This window comes from Raphanus sativus, chromosome 4 (genome assembly GCF_000801105.2).
Source record: "Raphanus sativus cultivar WK10039 chromosome 4, ASM80110v3, whole genome shotgun sequence".
Lineage (NCBI taxonomy): Eukaryota > Viridiplantae > Streptophyta > Magnoliopsida > Brassicales > Brassicaceae > Raphanus > Raphanus sativus.
Genome location: NC_079514.1, coordinates 13,967,442 through 13,994,263, shown reverse-complemented (window position 1 = coordinate 13,994,263; position 26,822 = coordinate 13,967,442). Strand labels below are relative to the sequence as shown.

Here is a 26,822-nt window from a genome sequence, read left to right as displayed (position 1 = left end):
TGTTCGACAAATTAGTTGTCGGTAGATTAGGTTCACTAACTGTTTTTTCATTATAAATAGTATAGGGCCAATAATTTGTTGTCCAATATAATAGCCCATCAATTATTCTTAGCCCATGTAATTTTTCACGGTCCTGATTCATAACAAATAAATCAGGTCCAACCGTTTGCAATGAAAATATTAGGCAAAAAATCGTAAATACCATAACTTAATGTTGTTAAACTTTTTAATAACCAAACTTTTTTACTATCCAATTTAATACATCATGATCATTTTAATACACAAACACTTAAAACTGTATCTACTATAATACATAAACTTAATTTATTTTAATAAAAATACTAATAAGTTTCAAATGATTTTTTTAAAAAATCTTTAAAATTTACAAATCAAATCTTAGAAAATTCTAAATTTATTTTGTACTTGAGAAATAAAAGTAAATTGTATGTAATCTTAATCTTAAATTTTGTTGTTTTTGAACTTAAAAAAAATTATTTAACTTCAAAATTAAACTTTCAAAAATTTAAAGACTCTCCATAGATTATTTACATTATTTTCTAAATCTTAAAGTAAAAATATAGTTTTTTATATTTTAAAGATTTTCTAAATTTGTTCAATTTTCTTTTGAAAAATATATTAAACTGGGTAGCAAAAATATGTAAGTATTAAAATATAACAAAAATTAATTGATGTATCTTTATGAAATTTTTCTGAAACTATTATACATATCAACCTCTTTTTCTTACGCCTTACATAATATGATTGTTTTTTTGAAACACATATGCGTTTGATTGTTTTATATTACATATTAACCATTTTTCTACTAGGTGTTTTGTCCGCACATGCGGACATAAATTTCTTATAAATACTTATTAGTTTATGTCTTATTAATCTAAAACCAGCATAATAAATTATTATTTATGTTTTTAAATAGTTAAATCAAACATCAAAATATTTATATATGTCAAATACTTTTAATCAAAATATATAATCTTAATATTTTTTTTTAACTTTTATAATAAAATATTGTTTTCAGATAGGCACAAAAAAGAATATATATAGACGAATTATCTTTTTTTTGATAATTCTAAAATATTATTTTGTAATCAATTATTTAATATAGCATATAACATATAAACTTTATATCATTAAAATAAATTAGTGAATAGTTAGAAACTAATAATAAATTAATAACATATCTAAAAGTCTAAAACCTAATAAAAATATGACAAATAAGAAAAGCTAATATAACATATAAATTTAATATTAATAAAATAAAATTTGTTTTTATTTATATAGAATATTCATCAAGGCTATTATTTTAAATTAATGATTTAGTGACTCAGTTCAAAACAAATAATACATCAATGATAATTTAGCTTAAACTTAATAAAAATATGATAAATAAGCAAAATTAGCTAAAATCATGGAGAACATGACAAGTAAGCAAAATCACTTCACCTATCTAAAAGTCTAAAACCTAATAAAAATATGACAAATAAGAAAAGCTAATATAATATATAAATTTAATACTAATAAAATAAAATTCGTTTTTATTTATATAGAATATTCATCAAAGCTATTATTTTAAATTAATGATTTAGTAACTCAGCTCAAAACAAATAATATATCAATGATAATTTAGCTTAAACTTAATAAAAATATGACAAATAAGCAAAATTAGCTAAAATCATGGAGAACATGACAAGTAAGCAAAATCACTTCATAAATAATAGTATAAATATAGATAATGAAGTTTGTAAACTATGCACAAAATATAAATTATATTATTATATTATTTTCACGACTCTCTTACCCCGCGCAAGGCGCGGGTCTCTATCTAGTTTTGACATATATGTTATGAAAATTTATATGTAATATATTATCTTTCTTATAGATTTTGAAAATTTAAAGTATATAATGAATTTTGAAAATTTGAAAACATTTTAAATGGGTTATCCGAACTCGAACCGAACCCGCAAAGATCCGAACCGAACACGAACCGAAATTTAGAAATATCCGAATGGGGCTGGAATTTTTTACCCCGAAAACCCGAAACCCGAATGGACTGAACCGAAACCCGAATGGGTACCCGAACGCCCAGCCCTAATCTTAAATACTTCTTTTTTCTTGTGCGGCTCTCTCCTCCAAGCGAAACCTCCGTCATGACAATAATACGATTTATCAGATAATATGAAAACACACTAAAACAGACCAATGCAAATCCAAAAGGTCCATTTTATGATAATGCAACCTTTTAATTTCAAATATTTTTAATGATATTCAAAGGAAGCTTATAGTTGTTACAATGCGCCTAGGTGACGCATGTGCTCTTTTCAAATGTGAAAGCTTTTATTATGCGATTTTTCTATATTTATTGAATAACAGAACAAGTATCATAAGAATATAATGTATCATCAATGATACTAGTAGGAGGAAGAAAAGCGGCTTTGCAATTGCGCGGTGACTTGGGAACCAAGAAAGGTGGTGTTGTCCTTGAGAAAAGCAGAGTACCAATGAGCAGAGAGCTTCGGAGTTCTCTTGCGGCGAGGATCGCTGAAATTTACATAGTACAATCCAAAACTATACTCGTATCCGCTTAGTAATTCATATAGATCCATAAAGGACCATACGAAGTAGCCTCTCGTGTCTGATCCTTTCCTACATGTAATAATGTATTTTCTTCCTTTATTACAAATTTACATTAACAAGAGAAGACAAGAAGCAACTAGGAAACTTCAGTTACCTAATGGACTTGAGAACAGCACCAATGTAGGCGTGCAAGAACTCAATCCTTGGTGTGTCCTGCAAATTCTGCTTCATAGGTGTACCTACATTCGTTTGAATTGGCAATGGAATTGAGGAAATTAAGAGAAAAGAATAGTTAGGCCATATATACATATATATAATACAGGGCCGTCTCTAGGCATGTGTCCTTGGTGCATTTGCACAGGATCTATTTTTTTTTTTGCAATATTTTAGCTAAAATTTAAGGTCCTTTACTAAATAACTAGGGTCCATTTTTACAAATTCTATATACTGTTCTTCTAATTGCACAGAGTCCAGTAAAAAATTGAGACGGGCCTGTGTATATATATATATATATATAGAGAGAGAGAGAGACCATTCTCTAGAATGTAGACAGGAGGATTGCCATAGCTCTCCTTTATATACTCCAGGACAGCTTCCATAGCCCATGGAACAATAGCATACTTGTCCAGACAAAACAAGAAACAAATAAGATGATGGATTGAGAACACTTTGAGTATTTAAAACTTAGCCTCTTACGTCGAAAGATGTATAGTTCCCAATGACTGTCCTCCAGAGCAGCAAAACAAAGAAGAAATGGTTTAGCCAAAAAAAAATATAACGAGGTAAAGAGCAAACAATTTGTAAATTGTTTCTTTAAAGACAGTTTCCTACATTTCATAGATATGCCCATGTCTGTGTAGAAATTAGGCTCTCTTTGGGATTCGACGTGTGTGACAGAAGTCACAGAAGTTGCAAGATAGTGAATGACTCCTAAGAAGTCAGAAGAGCCTTTAACCAATGCTGATTCTTCCTCTGTGAAAAGTGGTAGTCTCGATCCAACGATTCTTTTCATTTCATCGGGATAGTCTCCGTATGTAAGAGGCCCAAGCATCCTAGAATTTAAATATACTATTTCTGGTTTTTTTTCTTAAATAAAATTTCCGGTGTTTTACATAATGTTAACAAACACACATTAAACATATACTATAAGCGTTTTCTTTTTGTTATCAGTTATATTAATTTTAATTCAATACTTTCTTCCGTTTTCACAAAACAAATGTCACTTAAACACTTGTCGCACATATTAAAAATGATTAAATTGTATTCATATTCTATTAGTTACATCTATTTAACCAATAGTATTTGAAATAAACAAAGTTACAAAGTTATTTATAGGATAAATGCATGTTGCAATTAGTATTAAAATGAATATAAATATGAATCATACTGTAGTTCCAGGGGCGGACGCAAAGCCAACGTAACGGGGTCACGTGCCCCATCTAAGTTTTGATTTTCCTATAGTAATATGTATGAAATCTAAAAAGTGCCACCATTTAGAAAGTTGGATGTAATGTAAAAAATTATGTGCCCCCATCTGAATTTATTCCTGCATCCGCCACTGTGTAGTTCTAAATATAATATACAAAAGGTGTCAAAATGATACATTTATAAAACAGAGAGAGTAATAGTTTAGTAAACTCAATAATTTTTTTGAAGTCTCTAATTTTTATTTTCAATTTATAAAAAATATATATAATCATTTTTGTGATGTAATTTTTCTAAAACATCTAATATTAACGAAATAGAGGAAGCATGCTTTATCATCATTTTTTTTTGAACTATGCTTTATCATCTTTTTAGCTTAAATAAAACTTTGGATCTATATGTTTTCGGTTTCAAAAAGAAAAACTTTTTGGTACCGTTTGTGCCTGACTCACCATCCGAAGTAGAAAGCTTTAGCTCTTTGAACTGCGATCTCATCATTCTTGGAGCTTGTTGGAGCAAACCCTATCGTAAATACGCTAAAGCCTACGGAACCTCCTTGTATATCCTGAGAAATATATAATGGTATGTTACCAATTTTCATCAAATCAACCCACACGTTTAACAGAGGGTTATACAAAATACATATAATGAATTAATATACCTTGTACTTTTGCTTATATAGTCTTGAAGCAGAGGCGTGCGCAAGAAGCAAGTTATGGCCTACGATATATGGTTCAGTCGAAGAGTTCCCTGACGAGCATCTACTTCGTGAGGAGCAGTGACCAGGCGGTAACAACCCATCATTGTAGCTTCCAAGAGTGTATATGTTTGCCTCGTTGATCGTGGTCCAGAATTTGACATGGTTCCCAAACTCTCTGAAGCAAACATCTGCGTAAGCAGTAAAGTCTTCGCTGCAATGATAGCAAATAACAACGCAGTAAAAAAGAAGAACATGCGCAAGCACGCGCCCCTAATTTTCAAACTAAGAAGCGAAAACCCTAACAACCCCACATCAAAGAAGCCAATATCAAAGAAAGAGACATCGCTTCTCTGTCTCAGGCTTCAGTCATCAATCAAGAAAACTCAGTGGTTCCTGAAGGTGATAATCCGACATCTCCAGTCATGAATCTTGGCTCTATCACTCACGTTGGATGCAGTGTCTCGGGGTGTACCTTCTAACAGCAACGTCTCATCACCTGACCTGAATGTGTTTCAACTGCCTGCTCAGGCTCAGAACACATCCCCTTTTATGGTCGGCAATACATTGCTGCCTATCTTGACGGTTCCTCCTCAATCTGATCAGCTTCAGAAAATAACTCCTGAGGTTAGCAAATCACCAATAGTTCCTTCAGATAATGCTCTTCAAGGAACATAAAAATTTGTTCCTTCTTTGGGTTCATGGGCAAAACCGCTTTTCTTCAAACCTCCGGCTACACCTCCCGAACCGTGTAGATCCTGCGATAGCTGGGAATCAGTTAGCCGCTCTTTGGCCATCTTTAGATGACGAGATTTTAAACAAGTTACCAAAGAGTAAGGACCCTACTGGAACTCTCCAACCTCCTATCGAGAAGCTTCCACCACCGGAATTAAAAGCTGATGGGAATCTTTGTTTTCTGTGGGCTGCGAACTCTCAGTCAAAGAATCTTTACCAGGCAGCCACTCCAACTACCAACTTAATAGTAGACCATAGGTAATATTCCTTTGAAAGTGCTTTAGTTAGGTCCTGAGAATAAGGACGAATATATCGTGCTCTCTACCTCCTGGTGATTTGGTGCATGCTATGGTCAATAAGATTTGGGGAAGAAGTTGTAAGAAGCTTGGTGATTCATCGTTCATGTTTCATATCCCGCACCAATCTATTCGCCATTGGGTTATTCAGTGAGGAATATGACATATTGATGATTACTTACTTTTCGTACTGCCAAAGACTCTATAACTCTTTTAAAATCCTTGAAATCTCTACGCTTCTGGTTTGGGCCAATTTGAAGAATGTTCCTGATTGTTGCTACTCAAGATTAGGAATAAATCATGTTGTTTCAGGATTTGGAGAACCTATTCTTACGCATAAACCTCGACTTGATCCTGCCACTATGATGAAGCAAAGGTTTTAGTTGAAATGGAGCTAGATAGAAACTTTCCGAAGGTTATTGCACTTGATGATAAACAAAGTAATATTTTCCTTATTAATGCTGAGTACACATGGATTCCAACTATGTGTGAGAGGTGTGAAAACCTCAGACACAAAGTGAAGAGGTTTCTTCTTCCTTCTACAACTACCCATGTTCCAGTCTCCCTGTCACTTACATCAGAAAACACTTCTGAGGTCCATGTACTGGATATTGATATTGTCCTACTGCAAACGGATAAAGCTCATCATATCGAGATAGGTCCCCACTCCTCTCTTGAACCCATTCCTGTACTGTCACCTACGTTGGTTCATTCGGATCATCATCCATCGGTTCCTTCAGATACTACAGTGCTTGCACAGTCACCCTCTTCTACTCCTCAACGGGAGAACTTTGCTGCTACGCTTAGCTCATCCAACAGCACTTTACCCAAATTAGTAGATCCACAGTCTATTCCCATTGCAACACCTATTATGGAGTTTCTCCATCAAGTATTATCAATGCTGAGGTTCAAGAAACTTTTGTTGTTGATCCCTTAACCATGAAACCTAACTTTTGTGTTTTTGAAAGTCATTCTCGATTTACATTGTTAGGAAAGATGGATGAAGTTGATACAGAGGTTTATCTCGCTCAGCTTGACAAGAGGTGGGAGAGAAACAAAGCCTTCTATCATACACCAAGACATGGAATTAAAGACAGTTTGAGAAAGAGGAAAGCGTGGTCTTCGTGGTCGTGGTTCCTATCACTAGCTATTGTCTTTTATTGCATTGTTGGTTTATCTAGTCTCTTCCTTGGTTCTTTCATAGGTTGAGATTCCATAATTCAGGAAACTTGTTTCATGCAAACTTTATTCAACTATAAGACTTATCGTCTTATCTTGTAATTGTTGTTTATGTTTAAAATTGAAAGCTTTTAATCAAAAAAATGATAGAAAATAACATCCATATTTTCTTTATAGAAATATGTCTAAAAAAAGTTATGATTTTTGTTAAAGCTTACATGCTTCTTCTGTTGAGCCATCCTCCATATTCATCCTCGAGATCCTGAGGATGATCGTAGTGGTAGAGTGTAACATGTGGTTGAATCCCTGTAATAACTTTATTTAAGTCCAATTCCAAAGAACAAAAATAATACTAATTGAGTTTCCAAATATGGTCTTCAAGTCTCACCATTGCTTACAAGTAGGTCGATGAAGTTCTTGTAAAACTGCAGACCCTTTGGGTTCACGGGACCTCTTCCATCTAAATTGAGTGAAATCATAACAATTCAAGAAACTTCATCCGTTCAACGTAAAAAAAAATTACATACTTACTCGGTATAAGCCTAGACCAAGATATGGAGAATCTGTAGGCATCTAAGCCAGTTTCGACCATCAGCTGCACATCTTCCTGCAACAATTTCATGTCATCATAAGCTAATATTTAAGTGAGCAAAAACATTCATAGAAAGTGAAAAGGAGAACCTTGTACTTATGATACCCATCAGATGTTATGTCTCCATTATCTTGGTTACCTGTCAAGTTAAAGACAAATTTTATTTCTGTTTTTCTTTTTTGAATGGATAATACTAAACCTCCAATATATAAGAAAGTTTAAGAACATCTTCATTGCTGGTCTCTCAACTAATTTTTGAAGATGAAATAACTAAACCAAATTCAAAAACAAAAAGAAGAAAAGAGAGCCAAACCATGAGAATCTCTTTCCAAAAAATCTTAAGAATTGTTCTGTACAAATATCATCTGCGGTTTAATTCTTACTAGATTTAGAACCCCCGATTTTAATACACCGTTATATTTAATAAAAATTTAATTATTTAATAAATTATCATTTTTGGATAATGTTAACATAAATTTTTAACATACGCTCAAATCTTGTTTTGTAAACATTTTTAACAATTTTACTCACTTTTACTGTTATAACATTAAACAAAATTTAATGTATTTATCAGTTTCGAAAGTAAAATATTTTTGAAAACAAAACATGGTAATTTATCAATTTAATATAATTTATCATACTTAGTTTCATATGGTACTTCTATTTTAATATAATAGACTATAATTTTAAAATTATAAAAAGATAAGCATGTAATCTATTTTTGATTTTTAAATAAAATTTTAATTAAAATTAGTTTATAATAATATTTTATTATTAATTACATAATTAGTAACTTAATTTATTAAAACTGAATTTATTGGTAAGCTTTGTTACATTTTGTCAACAATTATATAATTAAAAGGGAATTTTATATTTATAATACAATATATTATGAGTAATTAGTTAAAAGTAAGTTTGTCGTTAATACTCTTAATAAATAACTAAATTCAAAAAAAAAATACTGGTATATTTTGTAAATAACACATGAACTAATCGTTTGTAATATAGTTTGTTCTATACTACTATAATATGTTTTAATAAGATACAAAGATGCTTTATATTTAAATTTAATAACAAAATTGTTATATTACTTGTATATAGGTAACATACTCTTGAGAAGTAATATTTCAATGTAATATGTAAGAAAAAAAAGCTTACGAGAGTGAACAAAAGTGTCCCATACGCTTGGCTTTCTACCGTCTTCATCAACAGCTCCTTCCCACTTAAATCAACACATATAATTGAAAAAATTAAACAAAAATGAAATGTTGATTTGGACTTGGAAGAGTCATATATGTTGAAAAATACATTAGCCGAGAACCTGATAAGCAGAAGCGCCTGCACCGAAAGAAAAGCCCTTTGGAAAATCTTTCCTGCTGTAAACATTGCTGCATCTCCCAGACGACGCCAAAGCCAAAATAATGGTAAGCATAGACAAAATCTTCTTATTCATTTTTTTCTTTCTCTGTTTTTTTTCGGCTCCATGGTTCGCGGAGGTAAACTATAAAGGCTCTCACTAGTCACTACCTACCCCTGAGTGTTGTGTGTGTGAGGAAGAATCGAACAGGTGTCTCTATCAGAACGTCATATAACCGATCTGTCTCTCTGATGTCGATTACTCCTTTGGGACCCGTCATATTGATTTTCATTCCCTTTCAACTACATACACACAAAAATCTGAACAAAGCTAACAATTTCTTATTAAAAAGGAAACAGAAGGATTGTAGCACATGTGCAACAATGTCATTGGTTGATGAAATTTTATACATTTTTGTTACATCCTAATTTTTTAGATCAATTATTTTGTATCAAATATTCTTTATAAAAAAAAATATCAAAATTTATAAATTTTTGTGGTCTAAAAATAGTGATTTGGTTTATTTGATTTGGATAAAGAAAAAATTAATTTTTACTACAGTATTATCATTATTTTAAAGAAAATACTATTTCAAGTTGATTAAAAATATTTTTGTGTTTAAAGTTAAATTAAAAATTATTAAATTTTAGTTATTATGGTTTTAAAATATATTTATTTTTTGCTCATAAAATGCAATTATAAAAGAAGAAAAATATGAAAACAAAAGTGAATGGAATGTTGAATTTGGTTAAAGTATAAAACTTAAATGAATATTGAATTAATAGGTGGAAGAAAAAATGATGATGTGGAGTGTTAAAAGTGTAGATTAAGGTGTTGAATAATTTCAACCATTGTACATTTTTTTTCTCAACCATTGTACATTGTCTAAGGGAAATGTTTATTCTATCACACGTATGGATTACAGATTTTTGTTAAGTAAATTCATGTTAATTTCTCTAATATGCGCGGTATTTACGAAACCTCAACTGTATTCTACATTGCTTGGAAGTGAAAATTATGTATTTAATAAAAAGTATGTACAGTATATTTAATTATGTATAATGGAACTTGATGGAAAAAAGTATAATGGAACACGTTTCCTTGACCGACATTTTCCTCCATTAAATTCCGCTGTCCTTTTGCTAAAGTCATTAAATGCATTACTTATCAATCTTTGTTGGGCTTATTTATGAAACAACAGAAAAAAAATCAAAATTAGAGCAACATTATTATTATTGGGGAGTTCCTAATACAAAGTCCCTAAAAAAATACTCTCTCCGTTTCATATTAAATGTCGTTTTAGAGAATTTTTTTCGTTGCAAAATAAGTGTCGTTTTAGAGTTTCAATGCAAAATTTATTAACTTTATTCTCCATTCTATTTTTCTATTGGTTGAATTGTATCGGTAATGATATTTTTATATTGAAAATATGCAAAATTAAATGTTTTCTTAATCCATGTGCACAAGTCACACTTATAATGAAACAGAGGGAGTATATGTGTATGTATATATTATATATACATACACATATTATTTTTCTTAAGGACTCTAGTGTTAGGACACCAATAATGTTGTTCTTAGGTTTTTAGAAATAAAATAAACAAAATAAAAATTAGGTTTTTCAAAAAATCAAATTAGGTTTTTAAAAAATCAAAAAAGATTAACTAATTTTTCTAGTCTAGTTTTAATTCAGCACAAAATATAATTTTAGTTTCATTTTCACTAATATAAACTAATGTTGTGATGCTTCATTTTCACTAATATAGACTAATATTGTGATGGTGTATTGATTATCCATACAAAAAATCATGAAGAAGTATAAATTGTGCATCACTCAAATTTTAAATATGGTATATATATATATGGTATATATTTAAATGCTGCAATAAATTAGGACAATATATTAAAAACATTGTGTAACTATAAATTTAAACTTAGATTTTTCAAAGAAGATATATATATATATATATATACATGTTGTATCATAAGTCATAACTTATGACAACTGTCATTAAATTTAAATTAGACATATTATCATGTTAACTATAATAAAAATTAAATTATGATATCTTGTAGTTTGTTTTGTAGATACTTCTAAAAATTATAAATAGAGAAATTTATATTGTTAAAAGTATATTTACACAGTTTTTTGAGAATAAACTTCTCACAAATAAAATTTAAGATATATTTAGTTTTTTCAAAAACAAAGTCAGTTAACTTTTTTTCATATTATGTAAACTCATGTTATACCGAACGTTTTAGTTATAATAATATTTATTTGTCTCGGTTACATTAGGGCATGCCCATCAATGAACCTCCGATTGGGATTCACAACTTTAATATTTTATTATTTCTTTTTTCTTTTTTTCTTTCGATTTTTTAATTTAAAAATTGATCTATAAGGAGCCGCCACGTCGCGTGGAGCCCACTGCAAAGTTATGAAGCGGGTTCACGCGGAAGAGGCGAAGAGAGATGAGTTCGTTGGTATTGTATTTTTTATTATTTTTTTTCTAGAAAAACGTGTGAACCTCTCCCAAAACGTGTGAATCTCTCCCTAAATCTTTTAATGCAGATGCTCTTACATAAAGTACATGTTATTAAAATGGACCCACCACATATGGTAAAATTGTATTAGTTTAAAATATTTAAAGAAAATCAAATAATGTATTTAGTTTTGTCTTTGTAGAACTACAAATAGACAATATATTTAATATTGTATTGGTACTACAATGGTTTAATGATATGTTATTTTGAACCATATGTTAATAAGAAATATTAAATTGATGTCTTTTAAGCTATTTTATTTGGTCAATGATGTTTTGTAAATTTAACAAACTCTAAAGATTTTTGTTCAAACAAACAAACATTAAAGTTATTAATACAATATCATATTACAATGTTAATATCAATATATAAGGGATAGCTCAAAACCAGCTTTATCTGGCATCATATAATTTGTTCAAAACATTATAATTTGTTTAAATATTTATTATAACATTCAATAGTTTAGTTTAGTTTTATGTTATTATAGTTATTTTTAATGTTTTAGAAATATAGTTCCTTTTTAAATTAGATACAAAAAAATAAAGTATTGTCTTGTACTCATATCAATATAGGACTAGAAATTGATTTGCACATCTCTGCGGGTGTTAATTTTTACTTTTTTATAAATTAATATTTTTGTCTTTCATGATTAGTACTATATATTTTATATGTGCCATAATATAATTAACTGTATAAGTATTTGAATATTTTTAGGTTTCCATACATCAAAATCGAACCCAAATAAAAAAGATAATATGGTTATTTTTGGTTATTTGGTTATTTTTGGATTAAACTTAGTTTGAATTCAAAATACCCGAACTTAATCGGTTAATTTTGTTACTTTCTATACAAATAACTGAACTGGTCTCATATATATTAGTTTTAGGATATTTATAAGTTCCTATATATCAAAACTGAATTTATCTAAACCCACATGAAATTTAAAATACTAGAATGAAACCTAGTTTCAAAACTTAAAAAAAAATCTGATACCCAAAAGAAATAACTTGTAAAATTAATAAAGTAAAAGAAATGAATGTAAAAGATAAAAACAAAACAATTTTTTTTGTAATAAATGATGTCAATTTATTTAGTAAAGATAATAATGATGTGGTTAGAATTGATTAAAAATAGAATGAAATCTGTAAAAAATCACTTAAATAGGCAAGTATTATTTTAGATTTCTATTCATGTTTCCAAACAATTATCATTTATAATACTGTCTATGTTTCCAAACAGTTGTCGATTGTACTTCAGTTTCAATAATATACTAGGTTTCCAAACAGTTTTCGATTGTAATTCAGTTTTAATAATATATATAGGATGTGCACCGTATTCACCCAAATGTATGGCCTAAAGCTTTATAAATATATTCTTCACACAAAGCATAACCAAATGTATAACCGCATTCTGACACACATATGCACGAAACATAACCTTACCTCTCTCTTTTTATCACTCAAAACACATACACATACAATTTCAAGCTTAAATAGTTTCGCTCAATGGATCATGGCTGGTGGAGAGTTGAGAAGCGGACCTATAAAAGCTTGCGCCCTTCTCATAGTGATTGACGGGATAGAGAGATATGCATTCAAACGAGTTGCATCAAAACTTAGCGACTTACTTAACTGATGTGGTAAAGATGAGAAACTCAAGAGCAGCCACGACTGCCAACATTTGGAGTGTTTCACTTTCATGTTGCCTCTCTTCTCTGCTCATTTCACCAATTTAATGGGACATATTCTTCACCATCCTAGCTTCTTCTTTTCTCTACTTTGTGGTAAGTATAACTATACCACCCTTCTGTTAGAATTAACATCAGAAAGAGTCAATTAAAAAATGTTTGTTTAAAAATCAAAAACTCACTTCCATCACCTTTGATGCAATATCCTGGTAAATTAAGTTTTATAACTTTTCAGGAAAAAATAAAACATATGGTGAAAGCTTTTGTAAATAGTGATTCAACATTACTTCTACTATGGAAACCACGATCATGTGTGGTGTGAAGCTCATTCCAGAAGATGAAGGCATCATCAACTCACCTAACCAAAACAAATGCAAAAAGCTCATTAAGTATCCATCTATGTTCTTGATCTAATAAGCAACGTAATACATAGACAGAAAATATTACACTTTTCCCACGCATCAAGGACACATTAAAGAGTCTTGGTTATTGTTCTTTTCAAGATCACAAGTTTCGGAAAGGGTTTGTTTAACAGTGGAAGGACAATCTCTGTTTCTTGCCAGAGCCTGGAGATTGACCACAGCCTCGTTTGTTAGAGTTGTTGAAAAAGAGGAAGACAACAATGCCAAAGAAACAGGACCGTTGTGTCCGTATTTTCTAAACTGTCGTCTCTTACCTTTCATCAGAGTTTCGTCACGAGGAGGAGCAGCAGCATCAATCATATGAACACCAACATGATGAGGAGCAGCTCTGGTTGCGGCTTGAGAAGGATCACCGTGTAAAGAATGAGATCCGATCGACTTAAAACTATCATCGCTATTTCTTGTTTGTGGTGATTGAAACGATGCTTGGGATCAGTATTAATTGAGCCTGCAATTTTAAGAAAAGGCGTTGAGATCCAGGAGCCATGGCGCTTGACGGCGTATATATGTTAACAGAAACACTCCTTCCACGAACTTTCAAAGAAGAAATATATGTGTAATATTTTTATTAACAAACTGTATAGTATATGAATACCAATGGCATATGTTGTAATTATTTTAATAATTAAAGGGTTAACAAAATTAGAAGCTGAGGAGACATGTGGTGAATGGTGATGCCACATAAACTAAAATGGCAAATTTGTGAATAAATTATTAAATCAAGGTTAGTGCCTTAAAATGATTATGTGTTAATAAGTAAGGGATATGCGGTGTCTACGTGAGGATATCGTATTAAACATGCATCACTGATCTATTTAGCTTCTGTTTTTTTTTTTTAACGTGTCTTTTAATACTGGTCTTTATGATTTAATTACGATGCATACAGAAAGAAGAGAAAGTGATAGCTAGAGATTTGTTGAAGGAAGAAGTGAGAAAAATGCTTGGTGCTGTAACAAAGAGTCGTCTCGAGAAATTAGAGCTCAGACGATTTGCAAACACTTGGCATTTCATATCATTTTGAGGTAAATTTAATGGATTTTCATATTCAAAATGGAAGAAGCGTCTGGAAATGGAACAAAGAAGAAGATTTGCATGCAACATTTCTTTGATGTCTCAGAAGGTTGGTATTTTTCATATTCAATAAAACGAAATGAATATATATCAGTTAGATAAAATGACCATTTTTTAACCGCTATTTTAAGATATATTTGATGTGATAATCGACAAAATTGGAAGTGACAGGCTCAGGAGTGTCAATATAAATAGTATAATCTCTTTATACAAAGCTACATATCTCTCCACGAAATTGGATACTAAATTGAATGAAGTCATCAGACCATATGCAACAGAACAAATAAGGAAATTTGTTGATAGTGATCAATCATGATGAAGAAACTTGCAACCGTTATGTGAGAAGGCGATTCATGCGCTAGAAATGCCGTATCATTGCAGAATGAGAAGGCTAGAAACGAGGTGGTACTTAGATGCATACGACAAGAAAAAGGACACGAAACGAATCTTGTCTAGATCGAATTTGCCAAAACCGATTTCAATATCGTACAAATTGCTCATCAAAGATCTCAGATACGTCTCAAGGTATTAAAATAGACTAATAAAAACTCATGACCTTGGAACCTCAACGGTAAACAATATACGTGTTCAAAATTACATTTTGCTATTAAAGGATAATCTTCAAACTCTTTCCACTTTGAGCAGATCAGAGAAGAGTTGATCAGAAAAAAGTTGCTTTTTACTTAAGCTTAGGCTGTTGGTTAAGTTTATTATTCAGCTCAGTTATTCTCTGAGTCCCTATTCTCTAAATTACAAATTACGACTCTTACAATAAAAAATGTAAAAATAATTAAACTATAGATCTAATGTATGCGATCTCTCTAGGAAGGCACATTTTAGGCTATGGTTTATATCCGTGTATGCTAGCCATTGAGTGTGTTTGTTTTCGATGCAAGGATGAATTAGCGAGAGGAGACGTTCCCAAATCGGCCCAATGTTACATGCACGAGACGGGAGCGTCAAAGGAACAGGTACATGCGTACGTGCGTCAGATGATCTGTGACACGTGGGGTAAAATGAACTACGAAACAAAAACTGCGCGCACTTCTTCGTTACTATCTCGAGGTTTTGTCAAAGCCGCACTGAACCTGGCACGCATGTCGCAGTGCATGTATGAATACGGCGATGGTCATCGATGTCCCAATAAAGCGAAAACCGTTGAGCATGTCAGGGCCTTGCTTGTTACTCCAGTCCCGTTAGATGGACTTAAATATAACGAACTTGCATTTTTAAGCCAATCCTACTTTATGCAACTCGTACGAGACGATGGTTTAACTAAGCTTTAAGGATTATACTGTCAATACACTGAATCAACAACACAAACAAAAATACCATGGAACGATGCATATATGGATGGATCTCTTTTAGGCTACAATGAAGACAGCAAAATAACACAACAAAAAAACATAGATAACCATAAGGAACATGCAATTAAATCACAAGATTCTGCAGATTCAGCTACTATATGAATCATTAGAAGCTTCAACTTTTTTAACTATGCACTGACAACTTCTACGTTCCAAAACAGAAATCAAGAATGAAGATATTTGCAATGAAAAAAAAATGCTCATAAAATCCAATGAGAAGGTTAACTAAGTAACTATTTCCCTTGCAGTCTGACCTTAGTCACAATGAATACGTAAACCTAAAGACCTCTACCCAAAAAAAGGTAAAATATCCACAGCAACTAAAATTGCCATATCATTGAGAGGAGAAGCACTACCACTAGCACACAAAGCTCGACAAAAAACTTACCAAACTTGCAGAAGGAGAGAGAGAACAGCCCTACAAGAGATAAAAGTCACATTTAGTGAACTAAACCACAAGGAGATGGAGTAAAAAGAGAGGCCTATTCAATTGGACAAAGAAATGCAATTTAATCTCAATACCTTAAATACTTCTTTTTTCTTGTGCGGCTCTCTCCTCCAACCGAAACTCCGTCATGACAATAATACGATTGATCAGATAACATGGAAACACACTAAAACACTAGACGAACCAAAAAAAAATGAAAACTATAGAAGAACAAAAGGAAAACATGCGTATTGAAAAAGGCAACTAAATTTTAAGAAGGAAAAAAAAAAGAAACTGCAGCCACAGTTAAACAAGAGGGGGTAAACTCTAAGACCTATTCAAGCAACAGAATTTCATCCAAGTTCAAACTAATAGACCAATACAGATGCAAAAGCTTCACCCTATTCCCAATAAACAACCATTGTACCTTCTCCTGTGTGCCTTTAAAGCATTGAAAGACTCTAGGACTGTTCTCTAAGCGATGGTAGTTGTCCTGGAGAAAAACAACATCAGGCCCCTCAGGAAGAACAAAAAGAATGAAACAATTCACTATCACAAACGATATTCACAGAGTTTTCATATAATTAAAATATGATTCAGAATAGCCCTCTCCTTATTCGGATGGAATGTTTCCAAACATAGACGTCTACAATGAGTAAAGTCGGCAATGAGATTACACAGCAGTATAAAGAAAGAGAGCGCCATTAGCAGGTTGTCTTACAATAAAACCAGTAAATTCCCATTGAGAATCGCAGTGGTCACCCAAAAACCATCACCCATGCCGATATTGTAACCAACGCTCTCACGCAGCAGAAGGAAGATGGAGACAGTTCAAAGATTAGAACCTCATATTAAAATTAAGATGTGCAATGTACAAAAATATCTAGGACAACAGCATTTCTTGATATAACAGAGAGAGAGAAAACGACAACATGGTTTCACTTGCCAGTGATGAATGGGTGAGCTAATGCCTGTGACACAGTCAGTCTCTTCTCTGGATCAAGGATGAACATCTTGTCTAAGAGATCCCTGAAATGAGCCACCATCTTGGGATCCTCACCAGGGTAACCCTTAATAATTGAACCAAAATCTTTTGGCTTTACATTTACAATCATTCTCTTCATCATCTGAAAAAGAAAAGATAACAAAATACTCAAAACAGTCAATCGATTTTCAAACTGAAAAATCTCATAGAAAACATAAGGACTGGCTTGTTACCTTCCCACTAACAGTGTCCTCCTCTGTAGCGTAAAAGTTCAAGTCGTGATCAAAGTTCTGATCAATAAATGCTCCCTGTTAAAACAAAAACACAAACATGAGTAAAAGCATAGAAGAATTGCTTCTCTTAAACATAAAGACAAGAATCCCACCCTACACATCATGTTCTTCTTTCTAGTTCTCTAAGGAAAGCGGTCATCTGACAAGGAGGCGTATTTTGATATCAAATCTACTTTAATTCTTACCTTCCGAAGCATCTTTTTGGGGAAAAGGCCTTTTAGTTCCATATGAAGGCGTAACATATCATTATTTGTGGCGCCCGGGAAAAGAACTTTCCCGCAATAAAGCTCATACAGACAGCAGCCAACCGACCATATATCAAGCGGATGGTCATAAGCCAGCCCCAGAACTGCCATGGAATAGAATAGGAGCTTCAGTTACATATACTCTGACTATTAATCAGTCAAATCTACGCTAACAATCCAAAATATGATGATTCTGAAGGCAAATAGAACTTACTGATTTCAGGGGATCTGTAAAAGCGACTAACGAGATATGGTGTGACTTCGTTTTTTCCAGCAAACATTGCATTACCAAAGTCACAAAGCTTTAACACGGTTTTGTTCTCATTCACCTGGACAAACAGAGAAACTGTCAACCTTTAGAAAGCTAATGAATCAAGTATTGAGAAAACCACAGAAACGTATAACTACCAGCATGTTGTCAGGTTTTATATCGCAGTGAAGAACCCCACAATTCTTCAGATGTTTAAGGGCAATGAATAGCTGCTTTGAATAGGACCTAACAGCAGAGAGTTTAAGGCCAATGTTACGGCCAAACTTCTTCAAGACCTCACGAAGATTCAAATGGAGCGACTCAAACACCAAGCAAAGGTGATTCCGGTACTTAAAACTTGAAAGCAAACGAACACAGTGCCTCTTGTCATCTTGGTCAGCACCAGCCAGCTTCTTCAATATCTGAACCTCAGTCTGGCCAGCTTTATGCCTACACGAAATGTGATAAAGTAATGAGTTGCAAATTTAACGACTTAGTCAGAGCCTGTAGTATGCACCACCTACATTGTCTCGTTGTTACGAATAATTTTTATAGCAACTTCGTCAGGTTCAGCTGGTCCAGCTTTTAAATCTTTTGCACGAACGACAGTAGAGAAAACGCCTTTTCCATGAGTAGCAATGACTTCATATCTGCCGTCAATTAGCTCGCCAAACTGATAGCCTAAACAGGAGAGAAGACACTACTTTAAAGATGGAATTCACAGAAGGGCTTTTACGAATTGAAAAGATGAGAATAACATGAAGTGTATGAAGTGGTCAAAAACTACAATATAAACTGGTTTACACAAATAGAACGAGAGCAGACTTACTGTAATAACCCTCTGCATCATCCCAATTGTCATGAAGCCCGCTCCTTACCATTGGAACTCCATCACCTTTCCCTCGCATGTGAGCCTATAACAAGAAAGCTTTATATAAGGCGAGAAGAAAATAATAAAACCATCACACAACAAGCAAAAATTTCTCTTATACACGAATCAAAGAGGTTTGATGAGGATCTGACTACTAGATCCATGGCGATAGGAGAATCTTAAGATGATAGCATCAGAAGTTTATTGAACTGTTAGAATAAGGTAAGGTCAAAAGACGTAAAATTCTCAAGTAATTAAGCTTACATACCACTTTATGATTAGCAGCTGGGGACTCTCCAAATATATCATCATGGAACATGTCAGCTGATCTTTCACTCTGAAAAATAAAAGATCGAGAAACATCACCACAGATATACTAAATGATAGTATAAACATTAACCAAAAAAAATTACTCAAAACCACACACAACAATAATGCCAAATAAACAATAAGAAATCATCTGCCAACGCACCTTTGGGCTACCTTCGCCAAGCCCTGCTGGAGCTTGAGTCTTCTCCGAGTTTGATATTACAGGCATAGTAGGTGGCCCACCAGCTGTTAATGAGGTTTTAGCAACGTCACCAACTACAGAAGAAGCCGAATCTGGAGCACTGCTTTTTTTAACGACACCTGGCACAGAAAACAAAAGACTCATTGAGACTGCCTGGAAGCTCAAAATCTCATCAAAAAGTTTGTACAAGTGCAAGTGAAACCAATCAACCAAATCTACCGCACACTAATTACAGCTTTCTGTAAAAGAGCCATTCACGCATACCAAATTGAGCGGAATAGCTTCTCTGTTAATCTAAATCTTTCCAACCAGATGAAAACCTCGAAGAAATTTCTCAACAACTTCAAGCACAATAAGAAATTCCATATTTAAACAAATCATCTGCGACATAATGTTGAAGTCTGAAAAATTACCTTTCCCCTTATCCTGCGAAATAAGCTCACTTTGCTGCTCGGACTTCTTTTTAAATTTCTCTATGCTCTCCCTGATCTTATTTAATTCTTCCTCTTCTATTTCTTCCGGAGACTTCCATATAAATTCTTTGTCATTATCATCTTTATTATTCTCATTTTTCGACCTGGTGGTAAAATGTTTAAGCACCCAACAAAATAGTAAAGATGTATAATCTGTAACAGAACATTTATAAGGGATAGGGTTACTGAAAGAATACCTTTCGCTGTCGTCCACTTCAACACTTTTAAACTTCTCACTATCAGCCTGGATTTCTTTCCCTTTACCTCTATCTTTGTCACTCTCCCTTTCTTTTTCTCTCATCCTCTCTCGGCTATCATATCTTGTTCTATCTCTACTCCTACCTCTTCCATTGTCTCTATCTCGTAAATAATCTCCTTCCCTCTCCCTTCTCCTTTCCCTATTGACGCTCATACCTCTTTCATTGTCTCTATCTCGTCCTCCCCTCTCCCTTCTCCTGTCCCTATCAATGCTACTCTCCCGTTCCCTGTCTTTTCCCCTTTCACGGTCAGCCTCTATCTCCCTCCTTTTCTCTCGTCCTCTATCGCTCCTCCGATCACTATCTCTCTCCCTCCGTTTACTTACCTCTGAATCCCTGTCTCGTACGCTTCCCTCCCTCTCCTTGCTTCTTTCTCCTTCCTTGACTTCTCGAGTATATCCCCTGTCATCTTCTTCATATCGCCCCCGTCGATGATATTTTTCCACAGTCCTCCCATAGTCAACTCTGTCATGACGATACTCCCTACTAGAGTCACGATGTCTTCCTCTGACCGAAAACTCATCCTCCTCCGCAACAACCCTTGATCTAGATATTTCCCTCTCCCGATCATGTGACTTAGACCTACTCCTCGCACGGACTTCGTTACACTGTCGGCTCTCTGTCAGAGACCGGTTACTACTCTTATGCTTATCTTCAGAGTTGTCCGAAGAAAACGAACTCCTGCCATTATCATAACTTGTTTTACCAACTCTCTCCAAAAGTCCCCCAGATTCTTTATACAACCTCTTGTCCTCCCTTGTAGATTCACGAGTTAGAACACCATTGGAAGTCTACAAAACACATGAGCACACATTATTAAAAAAAAAAAGATAAAGAAGCATCTACATAATCGCGAAACCAGTTCTTACAAATCAAAGGGAAAGCCCATCAGTCTCCATTGAACGCCTAGAGCAACTGCTTTCTTACATATGCATTGAAACACTCACGTTATCTAAAAATTTAGCTCGATATAGAGGTGTTTGGATACTGAGTTATAAACCAAACCTATAGTTTCAATCAAACCCCTTATAATCCCAGCATCCACGTATAATTCATAAGCAAAAGACACGTAATAAAAGGGCGATTAGAACAGACCAGATCGTTGTCTTGAATCTGATCGGATTTGATTTCGGAATCTAGAGTCTTAACATTGGCGAGCCCTTGCTCATCTAGAATCTCCCCTTCCTCAACGTCATCCCCACCGCCGTCACTAACTCCAATCGGAGTAGCATCCATCGGCTCTGCCTCATCTTCTCCCGATGGAATCTCATCTTCGCGCTTCCTGTCACGGCGATGTCGCTTGTGATGGCGCTTGTGGTGGTGACGGTGCTTGTGGCGTTTAGATGATTTATCGGCTTCGTCGGAGGATGATGACGAACGGTGGTGCTTCTTGCGGTGGTGAGATTCGATCTGATTGTCGTTCGCCATGAGATCGTCGAAGTTAGGGTTTGGGCTCTTCGGTTGGTTTGTTTTTTCCCCTCTTTCTTTGTTTCTCGCTCGGTATGTTTTCGCGTCTCGCAAATAAAGCAATAGCCAATAGGTATCTTTATATATTACTGAACTGAATATTACGCGTACAAAGGTGTATTCTTTGTTGTTCGGTTTTTTTGTCGGCCAAATTTTCATTGATGATTTTTAGCCCAGTGGACTATTTTCAGCCTAAACCACTTTTTTAACCTAAAATATTTTTAAAAATATGATCAGTTAACAAATTATGTAATTAATAAAAAGAAAGTTTAGAAATTGTTTAAAGGCGATAAATATTAATTCGATCAAGAATATAAATTTTTATTTTTTATATAATATATTTAAAATAATTTCTATATAATTTTTTGTCCTGAGCAGATCACATATCATATTTTAAGAGATTGTATTTTGGATTATGATGGATCACTTTTGTATATATTCCCTTTGTTTCTTTCAATGCTTTTTACAAATGTTTATGCATGTTTTTTTTTTTGCTAAAGGATGTTTATGTATGTTGGATGATAAAAATGTTCAAACGACTTTTAAGGAAACCAAGACAATAATGGTGTGGTCATGTGATCAGGTTGTTGTTCGGAATATTCATGCCCCTGTTCATATGGTGGCTCATGGTCATGGAATCCTTCATCTCTGCCGTGGCCGCCGGTGAGATCTTCGACTTCAAGAATCTCAACCCTCCGTTTCATCTTCTTCTGCAGTTTTACTACAACATCTGACGGTCTAAATCGTCCACAAACAATGATCCGGTCTTCCTTTTTCTCGATCATTTGTGTATCAACCTCTTCACATAAGGTACCAAAACAAAGTATGTATATTAGAATTGCAATTTTAGCTTTTTCATATCTTGAATGCTATAACCTAACATATACCAACCTTTCATATTGATGAGAATCCTTTTAACTTTTCTACAACATGAATTGTAATCCAAACTAATCCGCATCACAACACAACATTGCTTCTGCTTTTCCGACATGGGACGAAAGAGCAACGATGTTCTCTGATATGTGTTTGGTCAAAAGAACACGAAAGGTTATACGATAAAAGTTATAGACTAAGCTTTTGGAATCTGATTCTAAAACTTAGGTTGAGCAGAGAAGATATATGACAAAACTGATTTGTCATGTTAGTATATGTTTACCTATTATCCATTGAGAAGCATCTTTGTTTCCAGATGGTTTAACTAAACCGGAAATAAAAATCAAAATATCCGGTTATTAAAAATAACAACCGGTACGACGAGGCCTTGTAGTGGATACAAAATATAGGTGAAGACGCTTAACGAACTACAACCTCGTCTTCTCCGTCCACTCCACTCTTTCTAAATCTCTCTCAGATCTCTCCCTCGAAGAAGCAACAATGGCGCTTTCCTCTTCCTCGTTCCTATCGACACCTCCTCTCTCCAACTCCAAATCCACCATCTCATTCGCCTCCTCCGTCTCCCCATCTCCCATCCCCTCCCTCCGCCGCGTCGCTCTCCGCTCTCACCGCCGTTCAATGACGGTCCGATCCAAAATCAGAGAAATCTTCATGCCGGCGCTCTCCTCCACCATGACGGAAGGGAAGATCGTGTCGTGGCTCAAGACGGAAGGCGAGAAGCTCGCGAAGGGGCAGAGCGTGGTCGTCGTGGAGTCCGATAAGGCTGATATGGACGTGGAGACGTTCTACGACGGTTACCTCGCCGCGATCGTCGTCGGAGAAGGAGAGACGGCTCCGGTGGGGGCTGCGATCGGTTTGCTGGCGGAGACCGAGGCTGAGATCGAAGAAGCTAAGAGCAAAGCCGCCTCGAAACCTTCCTCCGCCCCTCCCGTCGTCGTCGTTCCGTCTCCTCCTCCGGTTACTTCGTCTCCGGCGCCGGCGATCGCTCAGCCTGCTCCGGTGGCTTCGGCTGTATCAGATGGTCCGAGGAAGACCGTTGCGACGCCCTATGCTAAGAAGCTCGCGAAGCAGCATAAAGTAGACATCGGATCCGTTGCGGGGAGTGGACCGTTCGGTAGGATCACAGCTGCTGACGTGGAGGCCGCGGCTGGAATTGCTCCCTCTGTGTCACCATCACCGCCTCCTCCCCCTCCTCCTGCTGCTGCTTGTGCACCAAAAGCTACCGCAACAAGCTCGCCTCCTTTGCTGCCTGATGCAAGCGTTGTTCCCTTCACAGCGATGCAATCTGCGGTTTCCAAAAACATGATCGAGAGCCTCTCTGTTCCAACGTTCCGCGTTGGTTACCCTGTCAACACTGATGCTCTCGATGCGCTCTACGAGAAGGTGAAGCCGAAGGGTGTAACAATGACTGCGTTGTTGGCCAAAGCTGCAGGGATGGCTCTTGCGCAGCATCCTGTGGTGAACGCAAGCTGCAAAGATGGCAAGAGCTTTACTTACAATAGTAACATTAACATTGCGGTTGCTGTTGCTATCAATGGCGGGTTGATTACTCCTGTTCTGCAAGATGCTGATAAGGTAAGCAATACAATGGTAGCTTTGTGAGATTTTAACACAGTTTAGTCTTAGCTTTACTGATTTCGAGTCATGTTGGTTGTTTTAGCTGGATTTATACTTGTTGTCTCAAAAATGGAAAGAGCTGGTGGGGAAAGCTAGAAGCAAGCAATTGCAACCTCATGAATACAACTCTGGTACTCTTCTTTTAATAATAATAGTTGTTCGTGACAAGTGTGTTTAAGAAAGGATTGTGGTGAGCTAAGGATGCATGTGTATGTGTTCAATGCAGGAACTTTCACTTTATCGAATCTCGGTATGTTTGGAGTGGATAGATTTGATGCTATTCTTCCTCCAGGACAGGTATGTGAAATTTCTATGTCTCATCAAGATAAGTGATTACACTCAAATCTGCTTTTAACCGTTTAATAACTCAAAAATCTCTAGGGTGCTATAATGGCTGTTGGAGCGTCAAAACCAACTGTAGTTGCTGACAAAGATGGTTTCTTCAGTGTGAAAAACAAAATGCTGGTAAGCCTAAATTTGACTTCATATGGTAACAAAGGATAGTTGGATTCTTGTTAAGAATATGCCTCATGGGTTTGGTGAATAGCTTTCAATAATTGTAGGAGTTTGTTGACAATGGCACTGGTTGTGTTTTGGCAGGTGAATGTTACAGCAGATCATCGCATTGTGTATGGAGCTGACTTGGCTGCTTTCCTTCAGACCTTTGCAAAGATTGTTGAGAATCCAGATAGCTTGACCTTGTAGACATCACCAGTGTCGTAAACCAACAAACGAACACGAGGGGAACAGTTCAAAACTTCCTGATCCACTATTTCCTCGAGTAAAAGAAATGTTTAGTCTTTAATTGTTACACTGGTCTTGTTCTTTCTTATTGCAGATTTGTTCACTTGTTTTGTTGCCTGCATTTTTGGACTTTTGTTTGTCTTGTTTCCCGGAAATTCTGATTCTGGCTTTTACACAAATAATTTTTGTTTGAAATGGTAACCCAGAATCGGCCCATTATCTATCGTCTCTGTGGGGCTTTTGGTCGAATTTTGAAGCCTTTAAAACTTATACCCGAGTTAATTCTTATGTTTGTTGATCAACTCTCAAAACCTGCGGTCATAAAGCATGTATGGGTCAGACTTGGTTTGAACTAGGACATTGGTTCTACAATCTCAGCCCGCCCTATAATCTTGCTGTATAATTTAGTGATTATGTTAGTACTGTTATTATCTGTTGTCACTTGTCACTAATTGTGTTTAGTTTCGCATATTACATATTTGGTGAAAAGAAAAATTGTGAACTTTTATATCAGATTCTGATATGAAAATTTGAACATTGTCGCACACACATAAACAAAAAAGAGCTAATATAAACATTTACTTATACTCAGATTCTAATATCTGGGATTAAACAGATAATACTTTTAGTCTTTAACATTAACAAAAGCTAAAACACAGGATGAAGATGATTCAAGATCAACAGAACAGATCCTGGAAAAAGAGAGGAAGGGTATAAACTACAAATCTAAGTCATTAACCCACACTAAAAAGCCTTTGATTTCTCTAAAGAAAACCTATATGACTAAGCGAGATAAAAACGCTACCGTTTCATTTCCCTCTTTATAAAATAACTCCGGGACATTGTTACTCCGCCGGTAGAGTCTCCGGCCGCCATGTAAACAGGTCACCAGAATCTAAACAAACATCGGAATATTCGAACAGCCCATCATCCAGCTCGAAAGGTCCAAACTCCGTAACGGGCTCCTCAAATCCACATAACTCGCCGACCTCTGACGAATCCGACGACGCTCGCACCAATTCCGTCTCCTTTGTTTGCTCAGACGACGGAGGAAGAACCGTTGACGGTTGCGGTGGCGGTGGAGGCAGACCTAGCTCGTCGTCGGAAGCTTCGAAAAGATATCCGAGATCCGGCTGAGTCTCGCCGGAGTCTTGCGCCGTCGTCGTGTTCGACAACTCGTCCTCGAAGCTCTTCATCAACGAGTCGAGATCTTGGGTGGCTGGGTCATGGCCCGAGTCGTCGAACAAATCGTCTCTCAACCGCTTCACCTCGGGCGAGTTGATGACCAGCTCGTCCAACTCGTGCCTGACTCGCTTCTTACCAACCGAGTCACTCCGAGTTAGCCTCTCCTCGTCAGTCGGTAAACCGTCCATAGCTTAACCGGTTACGGTTGATTACTCGGTTTAGATGGTACGTTTTTTTTAAGTAAGCAGTGGGAGTTTCGAAATTAGCGGGAGGGTATCGGTGCAGAAAAGGAAGAAGGGAACCATGAGATTTTATAGTGGGAGACAAGAGAGGAGGAAGATATGAGAAGAGATTAAAAGTCGGTATACAGCGAGGCGCGTGATTTTAGTCGCAGACAGTGACGCGTGGAATAGCGAATCGTCTGGGCATCACGGATCTCTCGCTTTTCTTCTCTTTTTTGCTATTTGTTATTTGAGAAATTGTCTAAACTACCACTTTCTTGGTACCACTTTTCATTTTTACCTTAATCACTTATACCACTAAAAATTTAATAATAGAAAGACCATTATACCCTAATTAATTAAACCTAAGACTAAATACGTCGACGTCGACTATCAACTCTATCTTCTTCGTCGATGT

At 35.0% G+C, this 26,822-nt stretch overlaps 5 protein-coding genes across 6 annotated transcripts; 1 reads left to right on the top strand and 4 right to left on the bottom strand.

Annotated features, from left to right (window-relative positions):
* Nucleotides 1-2,333: 2,333 nt before the first annotated feature.
* LOC108849270 (beta-glucosidase 3) lies at nt 2,334-9,167 on the bottom strand. Of its 2 annotated transcripts, XM_057009053.1 has the most exons (13): nt 8,838-9,167; nt 8,675-8,738; nt 7,606-7,655; nt 7,456-7,531; nt 7,313-7,384; nt 7,143-7,230; nt 4,679-4,928; nt 4,470-4,582; nt 3,424-3,644; nt 3,289-3,314; nt 3,125-3,212; nt 2,747-2,831; nt 2,334-2,661 (listed from the first exon to the last, which is right to left on the bottom strand). In XM_057009053.1, exons 1-13 carry the CDS (start codon nt 8,967-8,969, stop codon nt 2,427-2,429), a joined length of 1,500 nt encoding a protein of 499 aa, XP_056865033.1. In that variant the 5' UTR covers nt 8,970-9,167; the 3' UTR covers nt 2,334-2,426. The 2 variants fall into 2 exon arrangements, with proteins under 2 accessions (XP_056865033.1, XP_056865034.1); XM_057009054.1 differs by lacking the exons at nt 7,313-7,384; nt 7,456-7,531; nt 7,606-7,655; nt 8,675-8,738; nt 8,838-9,167 and having other exon boundaries at nt 4,679-4,923; nt 7,143-7,218.
* A 7,756-nt stretch (nt 9,168-16,923) lies between these two features.
* On the bottom strand, nt 16,924-21,808 carry LOC108854275 (serine/threonine-protein kinase prp4). The gene is made up of 12 exons (XM_018627799.2): nt 21,372-21,808; nt 20,217-21,067; nt 19,960-20,123; nt 19,508-19,665; nt 19,304-19,372; nt 18,994-19,078; nt 18,689-18,845; nt 18,323-18,614; nt 18,129-18,243; nt 17,855-18,018; nt 17,610-17,684; nt 16,924-17,518 (listed from the first exon to the last, which is right to left on the bottom strand). The coding sequence occupies exons 1-12, from the start codon at nt 21,702-21,704 to the stop codon at nt 17,330-17,332; spliced, it is 2,652 nt and encodes an 883-aa protein (XP_018483301.2). The 5' UTR covers nt 21,705-21,808; the 3' UTR covers nt 16,924-17,329.
* Nucleotides 21,809-22,096: 288 nt separating this feature from the next.
* LOC108852754 (uncharacterized) lies at nt 22,097-22,896 on the bottom strand. The gene is made up of 2 exons (XM_018626242.2): nt 22,635-22,896; nt 22,097-22,542 (listed from the first exon to the last, which is right to left on the bottom strand). The coding sequence occupies exons 1-2, from the start codon at nt 22,732-22,734 to the stop codon at nt 22,286-22,288; spliced, it is 357 nt and encodes a 118-aa protein (XP_018481744.2). The 5' UTR covers nt 22,735-22,896; the 3' UTR covers nt 22,097-22,285.
* A 136-nt stretch (nt 22,897-23,032) lies between these two features.
* LOC108854303 (dihydrolipoyllysine-residue acetyltransferase component 4 of pyruvate dehydrogenase complex, chloroplastic) lies at nt 23,033-25,193 on the top strand. The gene is made up of 5 exons (XM_018627828.2): nt 23,033-24,212; nt 24,298-24,385; nt 24,481-24,551; nt 24,636-24,719; nt 24,855-25,193. Exons 1-5 carry the CDS (start codon nt 23,118-23,120, stop codon nt 24,957-24,959), a joined length of 1,443 nt encoding a protein of 480 aa, XP_018483330.2. The 5' UTR covers nt 23,033-23,117; the 3' UTR covers nt 24,960-25,193.
* Nucleotides 25,194-25,564: 371 nt separating this feature from the next.
* On the bottom strand, nt 25,565-26,498 carry LOC108854304 (uncharacterized). The gene has a single exon (XM_018627829.2). The coding sequence runs from the start codon at nt 26,369-26,371 to the stop codon at nt 25,844-25,846; it is 528 nt and encodes a 175-aa protein (XP_018483331.2). The 5' UTR covers nt 26,372-26,498; the 3' UTR covers nt 25,565-25,843.
* Between the last annotated feature and the right edge of the window lie 324 nt (nt 26,499-26,822).